Source organism: Oncorhynchus masou, chromosome 18 (genome assembly GCF_036934945.1).
Source record: "Oncorhynchus masou masou isolate Uvic2021 chromosome 18, UVic_Omas_1.1, whole genome shotgun sequence".
In the NCBI taxonomy this organism is placed as follows: Eukaryota; Metazoa; Chordata; class Actinopteri; order Salmoniformes; family Salmonidae; genus Oncorhynchus; species Oncorhynchus masou.
The window spans coordinates 6,481,781-6,498,720 of NC_088229.1; the positions used below are offsets into that span (position 1 = coordinate 6,481,781).

Genomic DNA, 16,940 nt, shown 5'->3' on the forward strand with positions numbered 1-16,940 from the left:
GAGAGAGAGACTGAGAGTGACCTCACAACGGGTTCGCCAGAACAGAAAAATTGAAGTTATCATGTTATTTCAGTCTGATAAAAATGGTGTGCTGAGGGAAGTGGTGCCAGTCCCACTAGTTCTGATCTGAGCGGACTGTGTGTGTGTGTGTGTGTGTCTGTGTGTGTCTGTGTGTGTCTGTGTGTCTGTGTGTGTGTGTGTGTATGTCTGTGTGTCTGTGTGTCTGTGTGTCTGCGTGTGTGCGTGTCTGTGTGTGTGTGTGTCTGTGTGTGTCTGTGTGTCTGTGTGTCTGCGTGTGCGTGTCTGTGTGTGTGTGTCTGTGTGTGTGTGTGTGTGTGTGTGTGTGTGTGTGTGTGCATGTGTGTGTTGTGGATAAGGGTGTATGGCTACGGCCACCTCTCTGTCGCTGAAGGCTGATAAGAACAGATAAACTCACAGATTGTCTTTTCTCAGACTCAGTAAAAATAGCACTGCCTAAGGTCTCTGTTGGGTCGACTGGGGCTGCCAAAACCAAATAGGGATGTGTGTTTTTCTGCGTTTAGTTTGTGCAAGGTTGAGATGTCGGATTCCTCAGATGTCTCTTTCTCGCCTTCAATCTAATCTCAATGCTTCTTGATATATTATTTTCTTCCATCCTTTCTCCGCCTTAAAAACTGAAAAAAACATCTGGTGATATGGTCTGGTATAGTTCAGTCTTGTTGATATGGTCTGGTATAGTTCAGTCTTGTTGATATGGTCTGGTATAGTTCAGTCTTGTTGATATGGTCTGGTATAGTTCAGTCTTGTTGATATGGTCTGGTATAGTTCAGTCTTGTTGATATGGTCTGGTATAGTTCAGTCTTGTTGATATGGTCTGGTATAGTTCAGTCTTGTTGATATGGTCTGGTATAGTTCAGTCTTGTTGATATGGTCTGGTATGGTTCAGTCTTGTTGATATGGTCTGGTATAGTTCAGTCTTGTTGATATGGTCTGGTATAGTTCAGTCTTGTTGATATGGTCTGGTATGGTTCAGTCTTGGTGATATGGTCTGGTATAGTTCAGTCTTGTTGATATGGTCTGGTATAGTTCAGTCTTGTTGATATGGTCTGGTATAGTTCAGTCTTGTTGATATGGTCTGGTATAGTTCAGTCTTGTTGATATGGTCTGGTATAGTTCAGTCTTGTTGATATGGTCTGGTATGGTTCAGTCTTGTTGATATGGTCTGGTATGGTTCAGTCTTGTTGATATGGTCTGGTATAGTTCAGTCTTGTTGATATGGTCTGGTATAGTTCAGTCTTGTTGATATGGTCTGGTATAGTTCAGTCTTGTTGATATGGTCTGGTATAGTTCAGTCTTGTTGATATGGTCTGGTATAGTTCAGTCTTGTTGATATGGTCTGGTATAGTTCAGTCTTGTTGATATGGTCTGGTATAGTTCAGTCTTGTTGATATGGTCTGGTATAGTTCAGTCTTGTTGATATGGTCTGGTATAGTTCAGTCTTGTTGATATGGTCTGGTATAGTTCAGTCTTGTTGATATGGTCTGGTATAGTTCAGTCTTGTTGATATGGTCTGGTATAGTTCAGTCTTGTTGATATGGTCTGGTATAGTTCAGTCTTGTTGATATGGTCTGGTATAGTTCAGTCTTGTTGATATGGTCTGGTATAGTTCAGTCTTGTTGATATGGTCTGGTATAGTTCAGTCTTGTTGATATGGTCTGGTGTAGTTCCTGCTCCGACTATGTGACAACAGAACGTCTGTGAGGAAGGGAAGTAGTGAGGAAGGGAAGCAGTGAGCAAGGGAAGCAGTGAGGAAGGCAGTAGTGAGGAAGGGAAGCAGTGAGAAGGGCAGCAGTGAGGAAGGGAAGCAGTGAGAAGGGCAGCAGTGAGGAAGGGAAGCAGTGAGAAGGGCAGCAGTGAGGAAGGGCAGTAGTGAGGAAGGGCAGTAGTGAGGAAGGGAAGCAGTGAGGAAGGCAGTAGTGAGGAAGGGAAGCAGTGAGAAGGGCAGCAGTGAGGAAGGGAAGCAGTGAGAAGGGCAGCAGTGAGGAAGGGAAGCAGTGAGGAAGGGCAGTAGTGAGGAAGGGCAGTAGTGAGGAAGGGAAGCAGTGAGGAAGGCAGTAGTGAGGAAGGGAAGCAGTGAGAAGGGCAGCAGTGAGGAAGGGAAGCAGTGAGAAGGGCAGCAGTGAGGAAGGGAAGCAGTGAGAAGGGCAGCAGTGAGGAAGGGAAGCAGTGAGAAGGGCAGCAGTGAGGAAGGGAAGCAGTGAGGAAGGGCAGTAGTGAGGAAGGGCAGTAGTGAGGAAGGGAAGCTTTGAGGAAGGACAGCAGTGAGGAAGGGAAGCAGTGAGGAAGGGCAGTAGTGAGGAAGGGAAGCAGTGAGGAAGGGCAGCAGTGAGGAAGGGCAGTAGTGAGGAAGGGCAGTAGTGAGGAAAGGCAGTAGTGAGGAAGGCGCAGTGAGGAAGGCAGCAGTGAGGAAGGGCAGCAGTGAGGAAGGGCAGCAGTGAGAAGGACAGCAGTGAGGAAGGCAGCAGTGAGCAAGGGAAGCAGTGAGGAAGGGCAGCAGTGAGGAAGGGAAGCAGTGAGGAAGGGCAGTAGTGAGGAAGGCAGTAGTGAGGAAGGGCAGTAGTGAGGAAGGGCAGTAGTGAGGAAGGGAAGCAGTGAGGAAGGACAGCAGTGAGGAAGGGAAGCAGTGAGGAAGGGCAGTAGTGAGGAAGGGCAGTAGTGAGGAAGGGCAGTAGTGAGGAAGGCGCAGTGAGGAAGGCAGCAGTGAGGAAGGGCAGCAGTGAGGAAGGGCAGCAGTGAGGAAGGGCAGCAGTGAGGAAGGGCAGTAGTGAGAAGGGCAGCAGTGAGGAAGGGCAGCAGTGAGGAAGGCAGCAGTGAGGAAGGCAGCAGTGAGGAAGGGCAGCAGTGAGGAAGGCAGCAGTGAGGAAGGGCAGTAGTGAGGAAGGCAGTAGTGAGGAAGGGCAGCAGTGAGGAAGGCAGCAGTGAGGAAGGGCAGTAGTGAGGAAGGGCAGTAGTGAGGAAGGGCAGTGGTTAGGAATGGCAGTAGTGAGGAAGGCAGCAGTGAGGAAGGGCAGTAGTGAGGAAGGCAGCAGTGAGGTAGGGCAGTAGTGAGGAAAGGCAGCAGTGAGGAAGGGCAGTAGTGAGGAAGGGCAGTAGTGAGGAAGGGCAGTAGTGAGGAAAGCAGCAGTGAGGAAGGGCAGTAGTGAGGAAGGGCAGTAGTGAGGAAGGCAGCAGTGAGGAAAGCAGCAGTGAGGAAGGGCAGTAGTGAGGAAGGGCAGTAGTGAGGAAGGGAAGCAGTGAGGAAGGACAGCAGTGAGGAAGGGAAGCAGTGAGGAAGGGCAGTAGTGAGGAAGGGCAGTAGTGAGGAAGGCGCAGTGAGGAAGGCAGCAGTGAGGAAGGGCAGCAGTGAGGAAGGGCAGTAGTGAGGAAGGCAGCAGTAAGGAAGGGCAGCAGTGAGGAAGGGCAGCAGTGAGGAAGGGCAGTAGTGAAAAGGGCAGCAGTGAGGAAGGCAGCAGTGAGGAAGGGCAGTAGTGAGGAAGGCAGTAGTGAGGAAGTCAGTAGTGAGGAAGGGCAGTAGTGAGGAAGGGCAGTGGTGAGGAATGGCAGTAGTGAGGAAGGGCAGCAGTGAGGAAGGGCAGTAGTGAGGAAGGCAGCAGTGAGGAAGGGCAGTAGTGAGGAAAGGCAGCAGTGAGGAAGGGCAGTAGTGAGAAAGGGCAGTAGTGAGGAAGGCAGCAGTGAGGAAGGGCAGTAGTGAGGAAGGGTAGTAGTGAGGAAGGCAGCAGTGAGGAAGGGCAGCAGTGAGGAAGGCAGCAGTGAGGAAGGCATCAGTGAGGAAGGGCAGTAGTGAGGAAGGGCAGCAGTGAGGAAGGGCAGCAGTGAGGAAGGGCAGCAATGAGGAAGGGCAGCAGTGTGGAAGGGCAGCAGTGAGGAGGGGCAGCAGTGAGGAAGGGCAGCAGTGAGGAAGGGCAGCAGTGAGGAGGGGCAGCAGTGAGGAAGGGCAGCAGTGAGGAAGGCAGCAGTGAGGAAGGGCAGCAGTGAGGAAGGGCAGCAGTGAGGAAGGGCAGCAGTGAGGAAGGGCAGTAGTGAGGAAGGGCAGCAGTGAGGAAGGGCAGTAGTGAGGAAGGGCAGCAGTGAGGAAGGGCAGTAGTGAGGAAGGGCAGCAGTGAGGAAGGGCAGTAGTGAGGAAGGGCAGCAGTGAGGAAGGGCAGCAGTGAGGAAGGGCAGTAGTGAGGAAGGGCAGCAGTGAGGAAGGGCAGCAGTGAGGAAGGGCAGCAGTGAGGAAGGCAGCAGTGAGGAAGGGCAGCAGTGAGGAAGGGCAGCCGTGAGGAAGGGCAGCAGTGAGGAAGGGCAGCAGTGAGGAAGGGCAGTAGTGAGGAAGGACAGTAGTGAGGAAGGGCAGTAGTGAGGAAGGCAGCAGTGAGGAAGGCAGCAGTGAGGAAGGGCAGTAGTGAGGAAGGGCAGCAGTGAGGAAGGGCAGCAGTGAGGAAGGGCAGCCGTGAGGAAGGGCAGCAGTGAGGAAGGGCAGCAGTGAGGAAGGGCAGTAGTGAGGAAGGGCAGTAGTGAGGAAGGGCAGTAGTGAGGAAGGCAGCAGTGAGGAAGGCAGCAGTGAGGAAGGGCAGTAGTGAGGAAGGGCAGCAGTGAGGAAGGCAGCAGTGAGGAAGGTAGCAGTGAGGAAGGCAGCAGTTAGGAAGGGCAGTAGTGAGGAATGCAGCAGTGAGGAAGGCAGCAGTGAGGAAGGCAGCAGTGAGGAATGCAGCAGTGACAAAGGGCAGTAGTGAGGAAGGGCAGCAGTGAGGAAGGGCAGCAGTGAGGAAGGCAGCAGATGAGGAAGTGCAGCAGTGAGGAAGGCAGCAGTGAGGAAGGCCAGAAGGATGCTTGTAGCTATAGTGTTTCTTCCAACTCCTTCCATCTCAGTATAAATGTTCTTCTATCTTAAACCTTTGGTTCATCAGAGGTCCCTGAGACCCAGGGTTCGGGTCAATTCCATTCAAATAAATGATAGCTTTGGTTGGGATGAGACGGGTCTATAAATGATGGCTTTGGTTGGGATGAGACAGGTCTGTAAATGATAGCTTTGGTTGGGATGAGACGGGTCTATAAATGATAGCTTTGGTTGGGATGAGACCAGTGTGTGTGTTGATACACATGATATTTCCTTGTTTGTGTGTCTGTTTCCAGGTTATCTGTTTCATTCACTGTAGCTCATCTATTTTTTTATATATTTTGTTTTTATTAGTAGTTGCGATCCTTACGAAGAAACCACGCTGCTTCTTTAACACACTGCTCGCTTAACCCAGAAGTCAGCCGAACCAACGTATCGGAGGGAAACACGGTTCAACTGACGACAGGAGTCAGCTTGCAGGCGCCCGGGCCCGCCACTAGGCGTTTCTCGTTTCATATGTCCGTTTCTGTGTGGTTTCAAACTCTCTGATAAATGAAATGTCTTTGTGTGATATGGTTGAGTGATTTCTTATTTTCTGTTCATATTTCTTTCAGCGTGTAACTGTAACCAACACTCGTTTGGCTGTTACTACGACCCCGAGGTTGACCAGAGGAGAGCGAGCATCAACGTCCAGGGACAGTACAGGGGGGGCGGAGTCTGCATGGAGTGTCAGGTATGACTACTGCCCTTTTATCAACACCTACTCCTTATAGTAGGAGGTGATTGCAGAAGATAAAATACATGGTTCGTTTACAAGTTAAATTACATTTGTTCAACCAATAAATATATCAGTCAATTTAGCAAAAGACATTACATTTCTTTGTGTAGCCTCCCTATTCCATTGCACCAGCTCCATGTAATCTACACTGTGTCCTTATCTACATTGTTGTACATTGCTGAGTGTAATCTTGTGTTGTATGTCATCGACTCATTGTAATCCTGTGTTGTATGTCATTGACTCATTGTAATCCTGTGTTGTATGTCCTTGACTCATTGTAATCCTGTGTTGTATGTCCTTGACTCATTGTAATCCTGTGTTGTATGTCATCGACTCATTGTAATCCTCTGTTGTATGTCATCGACTCATTGTACCTTGTGTTGTATGTCATCGACTCATTGTAATCCTGTGTTGTATGTCATTGACTCATTGTAATCCTGTGTTGTATGTCATTGACTCATTGTATCTTGCTTTCCACTGCCAGCATCACACCGCTGGTGTCAACTGTGAGCGTTGTATCCTCACCTACTACAGATCACCTGACCATCCCCTGGACTCCCCATTGGCCTGCTCCCGTGAGTGACAGTTTATATTCAAACTAAAATACATGTTGATTGGTGTGTTTGAAAGATAATATTTAATTAGTCATTTATGTGGAAAGAAAATGGTGTTATAGCTGAACTGGTGGTCTTGATGATAATATTTCTTACAAGTAATGTTTGTTACTTGACAGCAGATTAATACAGTTGATTGTCTTCGTTCTCCTCCTCCTCCTCTTCCTCCTCTCCATCCTCTTCCTCCTCCTCCTCCTCTTCCTCCTCTTCCTCCTCCTCCTCTTCCTCCTCTCCCTCCTCTTCCTCCTCCTCCTACTCTTCCTCCTCCTCCTCCTCCATCCTCCTCCTCTTCCTCCTCTTCCTCCTCCTCCATCCTCCTCCTCTTCCTCCTCTTCCTCCTCCTCCTCCTCCTTCTCATCTTCCTCCTCCTTCTCCTCTTCCTCCTCCACCTCCACTTCCTCCTCCTCCACCTCCTCTTCCTCCTCCTCCTCCTCCTTCTCCTCTTCCTCCTCCTCCTCTTCCTCCTCCTTCTCCTCTTCCTCCTCCTCCACCTCCTTCTTCTCATCTTCCTCCTCCTCCTCCTCCTCTTCCTCCTTCTTCTCATCTTCCTCCTCCTCCTCCTCCTCTTCCTCCTCCACCTCCACTTCCTCCTCCTCCTCCTCCTCCTCCTTCTCCTCTTCCTCCTCCACCTCCACTTCCTCCTCCTCCTCCTCCTCCTTCTTCTCATCTTCCTCCTCCACCTCCTTCTCTTCCTCCTCCTCTTCCTCCTCCTCCTCCTTCTTCTCATCTTCCTCCTCCTCTTCCTCCTCCTCCTCCTCCTCCTTCTTCTCATCTTCCTCCTCCTCCTCCTCCACTTCCTCCTCCTCTTCCTCCTCTTCCTCTGCCTCCTCCTCTTCCTCCTCCTCCTCCTTCTCCTCTTCCTCCTCCTCCTCCGCCTCCTCCTCCTCCTCCGCCTCCTCCTCTTCCTCCTCCTCCTCCTCCTCCTCCTCCTCCTCCTCCTCCTTCTTCTCATCTTCCTCCTCCTCCTCCACTTCCTCCTCCTCTTCCTCCTCTTCCTCTGCCTCCTCCTCATCTTCCTCCTCCTCCTCCTCTTCCTCCTCCACCTCCACTTCCTCCTCCTCCTCCTCCTCCTCCTTCTCCTCTTCCTCCTCCACCTCCACTTCCTCCTCCTCCTCCTCCTCCTTCTTCTCATCTTCCTCCTCCACCTCCTTCTCCTCTTCCTCCTCCTCTTCCTCCTCCTCCTCCTTCTTCTCATCTTCCTCCTCCTCTTCCTCCTCCTCCTCCTCCTCCTCCTTCTCCTCTTCCTCCCTCACCTCCACTTCCTCCTCCTCCTCCTCCTTCTCCTCTTCCTCCTCCACCTCCACTTCCTCCTCCTCCTCCTCCTCCTTCTTCTCCTCTTCCTCCTCCACCTCCTTCTCCTCTTCCTCCTCCTCTTCCTCCTCCTCCTCCTTCTTCTCATCTTCCTCCTCCTCTTCCTCCTCCTCCTCCTCCTCCTTCTTCTCATCTTCCTCCTCCTCCTCCTCCACTTCCTCCTCCTCTTCCTCCTCTTCCTCCTCCACCTCCACTTCCTCCTCCTCCTCCTCCTCCTTCTTCTCATCTTCCTCCTCCACCTCCTTCTCCTCTTCCTCCTCCTCTTCCTCCTCCTCCTTCTTCTCATCTTCCTCCTCCTCTTCCTCCTCCTCCTCCTCCTTCTTCTCATCTTCCTCCTCCTCCTCCTCCACTTCCTCCTCCTCTTCCTCCTCTTCCTCTGCCTCCTCCTCTTCCCTCCTCCTCCTCCTCCGTATCCTCTTCCTCCTCCTCCTCCGCCTCCTCCTCCTCCCCTCCTCCGCCTCCTCCTCCTCCTCCTCCTCCTTCTTCTCATCTTCCTCCTCCCTCCTCCTCCTCCACTCCTCCTCCTCTTCCTCCTCTTCCTCTGCCTCCTCCTCTTCCTCCTCCTCCTCCTCCTCCTACTCCTCATCCTCCTCCTCCTCCGCCTCCTCCTCCTCCTCCTCCGCCTCCTCCTCTCCTCCTCTTCCTCCTCCTCCTCCTTCTCTTCCTCCTCCTCCTCCTCCTCCTCCGCCTCCTCCTCCTCCTCCTCTCCTCCTCCTCCTCCCCCTCCTCCTCCTCCTCCGCCTCCTCCTCTTCCTCCTCTTCCTCCTCCCTCCTCCTCCTCCTTCTCCTCCTCCTCCTCTTCCTCCTCCTCCTCCTCCTCCTCCTCCTCCTCCTCCTTCTCCTCTTCCTCCTCCTCCTACTCCTCCTCCTTCTCCTCTTCCTCCTCCACCTCCACTTCCTCCTCCTCCTCCTCCTCCTTCTTCTCATCTTCCTCCTCCACCTCCTTCTCCTCTTCCTCCTCCTCTTCCTCCTCCTCCTCCTCCTTCTTCTCATCTTCCTCCTCCTCTTCCTCCTCCTCCTCCTCCTCCTTCTTCTCCCCATCTTCCTCCTCCCTCCTCCTCCACTTCCTCCTCCTCTTCCTCCTCTTCCTCTGCCTCATCCCTCTCCTCCTCCTCCTCCTCCTCCTTCTCCTCTTCCGCCTCCCTCCTCCGCCTCCTCCTCCTCCTCCCCTCCTCCTTCTTCTCATCTTCCTCCTCCTCCTCCTCCACTTCCTCCTCCTCTTCCTCCTCTTCCTCTGCCTCCTCCTCTTCCTCCTCCTCCTCCTCCTCCTTCTCCTCTTCCTCCTCCTCCTCCGCCTCCTCCTCCGCCTCCTCCTCTTCCTCCTCTTCCTCCTCCTCCTCCTTCTCTTCCTCCTCCTCTTCCTCCTCCTCCGCCTCCTCCTCCTCCTTCTCCTCTTCCTCCTCCTCCTCCGCCTCCTCCTCCTCCGCCTCCTCCTCCTCCTCCGCCTCCTCCTCCTCCTCCTCCTCCTCCTCCTCCTCCTCCTCCTCCTCCTCCTCCTTCTCTTCCTCCTCCTCTTCCTCCTCCTCCGCCTCCTCCTCCTCCTCCTCCTTCTCCTCTCTCCTCCTCCTCCTCCTCCTCCTCCTCCTTCTCCTATTCCTCCTCCACCTCCACTTCCTCCTCCTCCTCCTCCTCCTTCTTCTCATCTTCCTCCTCCACCTCCTTCTCCTCTTCCTCCTCCTCTTCCTCCTCCTCCTCCTCCTTCTCTTCCTCCTCCTCTTCCTCCTCCTCCGCCTCCTCCTCCTCCTCCTCCTTCTCCTCTTCCTCCTCCTCCTCCGCCTCCTCCTCCGCCTCCTCCTCTTCCTCCTCTTCTTCCTCCTCTTCCTCCTCCTCCTCCTCCTCCTCCTCCTTCTCTTCCTCCTCCCTCTTCCTCCTCCTCCGCCTCCTCCTCCTCCTCCTCCTTCTCCTCTTCCTCCTCCTCCTCCTCCTCCTCCTTCTCCTCTTCCTCCTCCACCTCCACTTCCTCCTCCTCCTCCTCCTCCTTCTTCTCATCTTCCTCCTCCACCTCCTTCTCCTCTTCCTCCTCCTCTTCCTCCTCCTCCTCCTCCCTTCTTCTCATCTTCCTCCCTCCTCTTGCTCCTCCTCCTCCTCCTCCTCCTTCTTCTCATCTTCCTCCTCCTCCTCCTCCTCCACTTCCTCCTCCTCTTCCTCCTCTTCCTCTGCCTCATCCTCTTCCTCCTCCTCCTCCTCCTCCTTCTCCTCTTCCTCCTCCTCCTCCGCCTCCTCCTCCGCCTCCTCCTCCTCCTCCTTCTTCTCATCTTCCTCCTCCTCCTCATCCACTTCCTCCTCCTCTTCCTCCTCTTCCTCTGCCTCCTCCTCTTCCTCCTCCTCCTCCTCCTCCTTCTCCTCTTCCTCCTCCTCCTCCGCCTCCTCCTCCGCCTCCTCCTCTTCCTCCTCTTCCTCCTCCTCCTCCTCCTTCTCTTCCTCCTCTTCCTCCTCCTCCGCCTCCTCCTCCTCCTTCTCCTCTTCCTCCTCCTCCTCCGCCTCCTCCTCCGCCTCCTCCTCTTCCTCCTCTTCCTCCTCCTCCTTCTCTTCCTCCTCCTCTTCCTCCTCCTCCGCCTCCTCCTCCTCCTTCTCCTCTTCCTCCTCCTCCTCCGCCTCCTCCTCCGCCTCCTCCTCTTCCTCCTCTTCCTCCTCTTCCTCCTCCTCCTCCTCCTCCTCCTCCTCCTTCTCTTCCTCCTCCTCTTCCTCCTCCTCCGCCTCCTCCTCCTTCTCCTCTTCCTCCTCCTCCTCCTCCTCCTCCTCCTCCTTCTCCTCTTCCTCCTCCACCCTCCACTTCCTCCTCCTCCTCCTCCTCCTTCTTCTCATCTTCCTCCTCCACATCCTTCTCCTCTTCCTCCTCCTCTTCCTCCTCCTCCTCCTCCTTCTTCTCATCTTCCTCCTCCTCTTCCTCCTCCTCCTCCTTCTTCTCATCTTCTCCTCCTCCTCCTCCTCCTCCACTTCCTCCTCCTCTTCCTCCTCCTCTTCCTCTGCCTCCTCCTCTTCCTCCTCCCCTCCTCCTCCTTCTCCCTCTTCCTCCTCCTCCTCCGCCTCCTCCTCCTCCTCCTCCTCCTCCTCCTCCTCCTCCTCCTCCTCCTCCTCCTCCTTCTTCTCATCTTCCTCCTCCTCCTCCTCCACTTCCTCCTCCTCTTCCTCCTCTTCCTCTGCCTCCTCCTCTTCCTCCTCCTCCTTCTCCTCTTCCTCCTCCTCCTCCGCCTCCTCCTCCTCCTCCGCCTCCTCCTCTTCCTCCTCTTCCTCCTCTTCCTCCTCCCCTCCTCCTCCCCTCTCTTCCTCCTCCTCCTCTTCCTCCTCCTCCTCCTCCTCCTCCTCCTCCTCCTTCTCCTCTCCTCCTCCTCCTCCTCCTCCGCCTCCTCCTCCTCCTCCGCCTCCTCCTCTTCCTCCTCTTCCTCCTCTTCCTCCTCCTCCTCCTCCTTCTCTTCCTCCTCCTCTTCCTCCTCCTCCGCCTCCTCCTCCTCCTCCTCCTCCTCCTCTCCTCTTCCTCCTCCTCCTCCTCCTCCTCCTTCTCCTCTTCCTCCTCCACCTCCACTTCCTCCTCCTCCTCCCCTCCTCCTTCTTCTCATCTTCCTCCTCCACCTCCTTCTCCTCTTCCTCCTCCTCTTCCTCCCTCCTCCTCCTTCTTCTTCCCATCTCCTCCTCCTCCTCTCCCCCTCCTCCTCCTCCTCCTCCTTCTTCTCATCTTCCTCCTCCTCCTCCTCCACTTCCTCCTCCTCCTCTTCTTCCTCCTCCTCCTCCTCCTCCTCCTCCTCCTCCTCCTCCTCCTCCTCCGCCTCCTCCTCCTCCTCTTCCTCCTCCTCCGCCTCCGCCTTCCTCCTCCTCCCTCCCCTCCTCCCTCCTCCCCTCCTCCCCGGCCTCCTCCTCCTCCTCCTCCTCCTCCGCTCCTCCGCTCCTCCCTCCTCCGCCTCCTCCGCCTCTTCCTCCTCCTCCTCTTCCTCCTCCCCTCCTCCGCCCTCCTCCTCCTCCTCCGCCTCCTCCTCCTCCTCCCTCCTCCTCCTCCCTCCTCCTCCCTCCTCCCTCCCCTCCGCCCTCTTCCTCCTCCTCCTCCTTCCTCCTCCTCCTCCTCCTCCGCCTCCTCCTCCTCCCTCCCTCCTCCTCCTCCTCCGCCCTCCTCCTCCTCCTCCGCCGCCTCCGCCTCTTCCTCCTCCCCTCCTCCTCCTCCTCCTCCTCTCCTCCTCCGCCTCCTCCTCCTCCCCTTCTCCTCCCTCCTCCTTCCCTCCTCCTCCTCCTCCTCCTCCGCTCCTCCTCCTCCTCCTCCTCCTCCTCCTCCTCCTCCTCCTCCTCCTCCTCCCCTCCTCCTCTCCGCCTCCCCTCCTCCTCCGCCTCCTCCTCCTCCTCCTCCTCCTCCTCCTCCTCCTCCTCCGGCTCCTCCGCCTCTTCCTCCTCCTCCTCTTCCTCCTCCTCCTCCTCCTCCTCCTCCGCCTCCTCCTCCTCCTCCTCCTCCTCCGCCTCCTCCTCCTCCTCCTCCGCCTCCTCCGCCTCTTCCTCCTCCTCCTCTTCCTCCTCCTCCTCCTCCTCCGCCTCCTCCTCCTCCTCCTCCTCCGCCTCCTCCTCCTCCTCTTCCTCCTCCTCCTCCTCCTCCTCCTCCTCCTCCTCCTCCTCCTCCTCCTCCTCCTCCTCTTCCTCCTCTTCCTCCTCCTCCGCCTCCGCCTCCTCCTCCTCCTCCTCCTCCTCCTCCTCCTCTCTGCAGCCTGTGTGTGCCGGTCAGAGTTCACAGACGGTACCTGTGAGGGTCTGACGGGTCGTTGTTACTGTAAACCCAGCTACACCGGAGAGAACTGTGGCTCCTGTGCTGAAGGATTCATTCACTTCCCAGACTGCTACTGTAAGTATCCAGAATAAAAAAATCATTGTTATGGTTCTCATTAAATAGGTCTTTGGGTACAAAGTTGTAGGGCATAAACAGGAAGTAGTCTTTTTTAGTTTTTATTTCACCTTTATTTAACCAGGTAGGCTAGTTGAGAACACGTTCTCATTTGCAACTGCGACCTGGCCAAGATAAAGCAAAGCAATTCGACACATACAACAACACAGAGTTACACATGGAATAAACAAAACATACAGTCAATAATACAGTAGAACAAAAGGAAACTAAAAGTCTATATACAGTGACTGCAAATGTGGTAAGTTAAGGAAATAAATAGGCCATGGTGGCGAAGTAATTACAACATAGCAATTAAACACTGGAATGGTAGATGTGCAGAAGATGAATGTGCAAGTAGAGAAACTGGGGTGCAAAGGAGCAAGATACATAAATAAATACAGTATGGGGACGAGGTAGGTAGATAGATGGGCTATGTACAGGTGCAGTGATCTGTGAGCTGCTCTGACAGCTGGTGCTTAAAGCTAGTGAGGGAGATATGAGTCTCCATCTTCAGAGATTTTTGCAGTTCGTTCCAGTCATTGGAAGCAGAGAACTGGAAGGAAAGACGACCAAAGGAGGAATTGGCTTTGGGGATGACCAGTGAGGGACAGTTTCCCTAGACACAGATTTAACCTAGTCCTGGACAACAACAAAAATCATTCTCAGTGGAGAATGTCTATTGAAATAGCTGTTTAGTTCAGGACTAAATTGTCTCTGTTTGGGAAACAGATCCTACAGCTTTACAGCAGCCAAGGATCGATAAGAACTCTCTCTCAAGGGGACTACTGCTATAACTTGTCTAATGCGTGTTTCTGTCAGCCATAGCAACCTACCTCAACAACAACAATAGCAACAGAGAAGCTAAACCTGTCGGAGAAATCATCAGTAAGTCTTTTAAATATCTATTTTATTTCTTCAATTTATTCAAAACGTATAGTACAAATCAAACCGACGGAGTCAGACAAGACACATTTTTCTCCATCTGTGGTATCATGTGTTATTATAAGCAATCATTTTCTCTGCGTTGTACACGTCTCTACTTGTGTTGGACCGTTAAACCCTATTGGATTGATGAGATAGGCAATGGGGGACGGGATTAGCAGAAGAAAACAATGTGAAGTCCATCCTTGGCTACAGTAACAGTAGGTGTCTCTGTCTCTGTGTAGACTGTGAGTGCAGTGCTGCGGGGACTGAGGGACACTCTTGCCGTCCTGATCCGCGTACCCGCGCCTGTATCTGTAAACCCGGCTTCACTGGGGACCACTGTGACCTCTGTGTCCCAGGGTACTACGGACTCAACTGCCAGGGTAAAATACCACCCAGAGATATACGCTAGATACCACCCAGAGATATACGCTAGATACCACCCACAGAGACTATACACTAGATACCACCCAGAGAGACTATACATTAGATACCACCCAGAGAGACTATACACTAGATACCACCCAGAGATATACGCTAGATACCACCCAGAGAGACTATACACTAGATACCACCCAGTGAGACTATACACTAGATACCACCCAGAGAGACTATACACTAGATACCACCCAGAGAGACTATACATTAGATACCACCCAGAGAGACTATACACTAGATACCACCCAGAGAGACAATACACTAGATAGCACCCAGAGATATACGCTAGATACCACCCAGAGAGACTATACACTAGATACCACCCAGAGAGACAATACACTAGATAGCACCCAGAGATATACGCTAGATACCACCCAGAGAGACTATACACTAGATACCACCCAGAGAGACTATACACTAGATACCACCCAGAGAGACTATACACTAGATACCACCCAGAGAGACTATACACTAGATACCACCCAGAGAGACTATACACTAGATACCACCCAGAGAGACTATACACTAGATACCACCCAGAGAGACTATACACTAGATACCACCCAGAGATACTATACACTAGATACCACCCAGAGAGACTATACACTAGATACCACCCAGAGAGACTATACACTAGATACCACCCAGAGAGACAATACACTAGATACCACCCAGAGAGACTATACACTAGATACCACCCAGAGAGACTATACACTAGATACCACCCAGTGAGACTATACACTAGATACCACCCAGAGAGACTATACACTAGATACCACCCAGAGAGACTATACATTAGATACCACCCAGAGAGACTATACACTAGATACCACCCAGAGAGACAATACACTAGATACCACCCAGAGATATACGCTAGATACCACCCAGAGAGACTATACACGAGATACCACCCAGAGAGACTATACATTAGATACCACCCAGAGAGACTATACACTAGATACCACCCAGAGAGACAATACACTAGATACCACCCAGAGATATACGCTAGATACCACCCAGAGAGACTATACACTAGATACCACCCAGAGAGACTATACACTAGATACCACCCAGAGAGACAATACACTAGATACCACCCAGAGATATACGCTAGATACCACCCAGAGAGACTATACACTAGATACCACCCAGAGAGACTATACACTAGATACCACCCAGAGAGACTATACACTAGATACCACCCAGAGAGACTATACACGAGATACCACCCAGAGAGACTATACACCAGATACCACCCTGAGAGACTATACACGAGATACCACCCAGAGAGACTATACACCAGATACCACCCAGAGATATACACTAGATACCACCCAGAGAGACTATACACTAGATACCACCCACAGAGACTATACACTAGATACCACCCAGAGAGACTATACACTAGATACCACCCAGAGAGACTATACACTAGATACCACCCAGAGAGACTATACACTACATACCACCCAGAGAGACTATACACTAGATACCACCCAGAGAGACTATACACTAGATACCACCCAGAGAGACTATACACTAGATACCACCAGAGAGACTATACACTAGATACCACCCAGAGAGACTATACACTAGATACCACCCAGAGAGACTATACACTAGATACCACCCAGAGAGACTATACACTAGATACCACCCAGAGAGACTATACACTAGATACCACCCAGAGAGACTATACACTAGATACCACCCAGAGATACTATACACTAGATACCACCCAGAGAGACTATACATTAGATACCACCCAGAGAGACTATACACTAGATACCACCCAGAGAGACTATACACTAGATACCACCCAGAGAGACTATACACTAGATACCACCCAGAGACACTATACACTAGATACCACCCAGAGAGACTATACACTAGATACCACCCAGAGAGACTATACAGATACTAGATACCACCCAGAGAGACTATACACTAGATACCACCCAGAGAGACTATACACTAGATACCACCCAGAGAGACTATACAGAGACTATACACTAGATACCACCCAGAGATATACACTAGATACCACCCAGAGAGACAATACACTAGATACCACCCACAGAGACTATACACTAGATACCACCCAGAGATATACACTAGATACCACCCAGAGAGACAATACACTAGATACCACCCAGAGATATACACTAGATACCACCCAGAGAGACAATACACTAGATACCACCCAGAGAGACTATACACTAGATACCACCCAGAGAGACTATACACTAGATACCACCCAGAGAGACTATACACTAGATACCACCCACAGAGACTATACACTACATACCACCCAGAGATATACACTAGATACCACCCAGAGAGACAATACACTAGATACCACCCAGAGAGACAATACACTAGATACCACCCAGAGAGACTATACACTAGATACCACCCAGAGAGACTATACACTAGATACCACCCAGAGAGACTATACACTACTACCACCCAGAGAGACTATACACTAGATACCACCCAGAGAGACTATACACTAGATACCACCCAGAGACTACAATACACTAGATACCACCCAGAGAGACAATACACTAGATACCACCCAGAGACTATACACTAGATACCACCCAGAGAGACTATACACTAGATACCACCCAGAGATACTATACACTAGATACCACCCAGAGAGACTATACATTAGATACCACCCAGAGAGACTATACACTAGATACCACCCAGAGAGACTATACACTAGATACCACCCAGAGAGACTATACACTAGATACCACCCAGAGAGACTATACACTAGATACCACCCAAGGACACTATACACTAGATACCACCCAGAGAGACTATACACTAGATACCACCCAGAGAGACTATACACTAGATACCACCCAGAGAGACTATACACTAGATACCACCCAGAGAGACTATACACTAGATACCACCCACAGAGACTATACACTAGATACCACCCAGAGATATACACTAGATACCACCCAGAGAGACAATACACTAGATACCACCCACAGAGACTATACACTAGATACCACCCAGAGATATACACTAGATACCACCACCCAGAGAGACTATAGAGAGACAATACACTAGATACCTATACCACCCAGAGATATACACTAGATACCACCCAGAGAGACAATACACTAGATACCACCCAGAGAG

General features: G+C 52.1%; 3 protein-coding genes and 1 pseudogene across 3 annotated transcripts in view; 1 reads left to right on the forward strand and 3 right to left on the reverse strand.

The window, feature by feature from the left end:
* The window catches only part of LOC135504687 (laminin subunit alpha-5-like), a 198,640-nt gene that overhangs the window by 107,112 nt on the left and 74,588 nt on the right, over positions 1 to 16,940 (forward strand). Inside the window, 5 exon segments of the mRNA XM_064923477.1 lie at positions 5,473 to 5,591; positions 6,121 to 6,211; positions 12,243 to 12,377; positions 13,236 to 13,301; positions 13,583 to 13,723. Of these exon segments, the coding sequence (XP_064779549.1) occupies positions 5,473 to 5,591; positions 6,121 to 6,211; positions 12,243 to 12,377; positions 13,236 to 13,301; positions 13,583 to 13,723 (552 nt within the window).
* LOC135559450 (cilia- and flagella-associated protein 251-like) lies at positions 7,198 to 7,863 on the reverse strand (the record flags this gene model as incomplete). The annotated part of the gene is made up of 2 exons (XM_064993603.1): positions 7,198 to 7,308; positions 7,351 to 7,863. Coding segments are annotated over 2 exons (624 nt in total), but the record flags the coding sequence as incomplete, so codon positions are not given.
* Positions 8,367 to 10,309, reverse strand: LOC135559449 (golgin subfamily A member 6-like protein 24; annotated as a pseudogene).
* On the reverse strand, positions 10,715 to 12,235 carry LOC135559439 (cilia- and flagella-associated protein 251-like; the record flags this gene model as incomplete). Its single annotated transcript, XM_064993591.1, has 5 exons — positions 10,715 to 10,852; positions 10,906 to 11,016; positions 11,257 to 11,361; positions 11,524 to 11,539; positions 11,793 to 12,235. Coding segments are annotated over 5 exons (813 nt in total), but the record flags the coding sequence as incomplete, so codon positions are not given.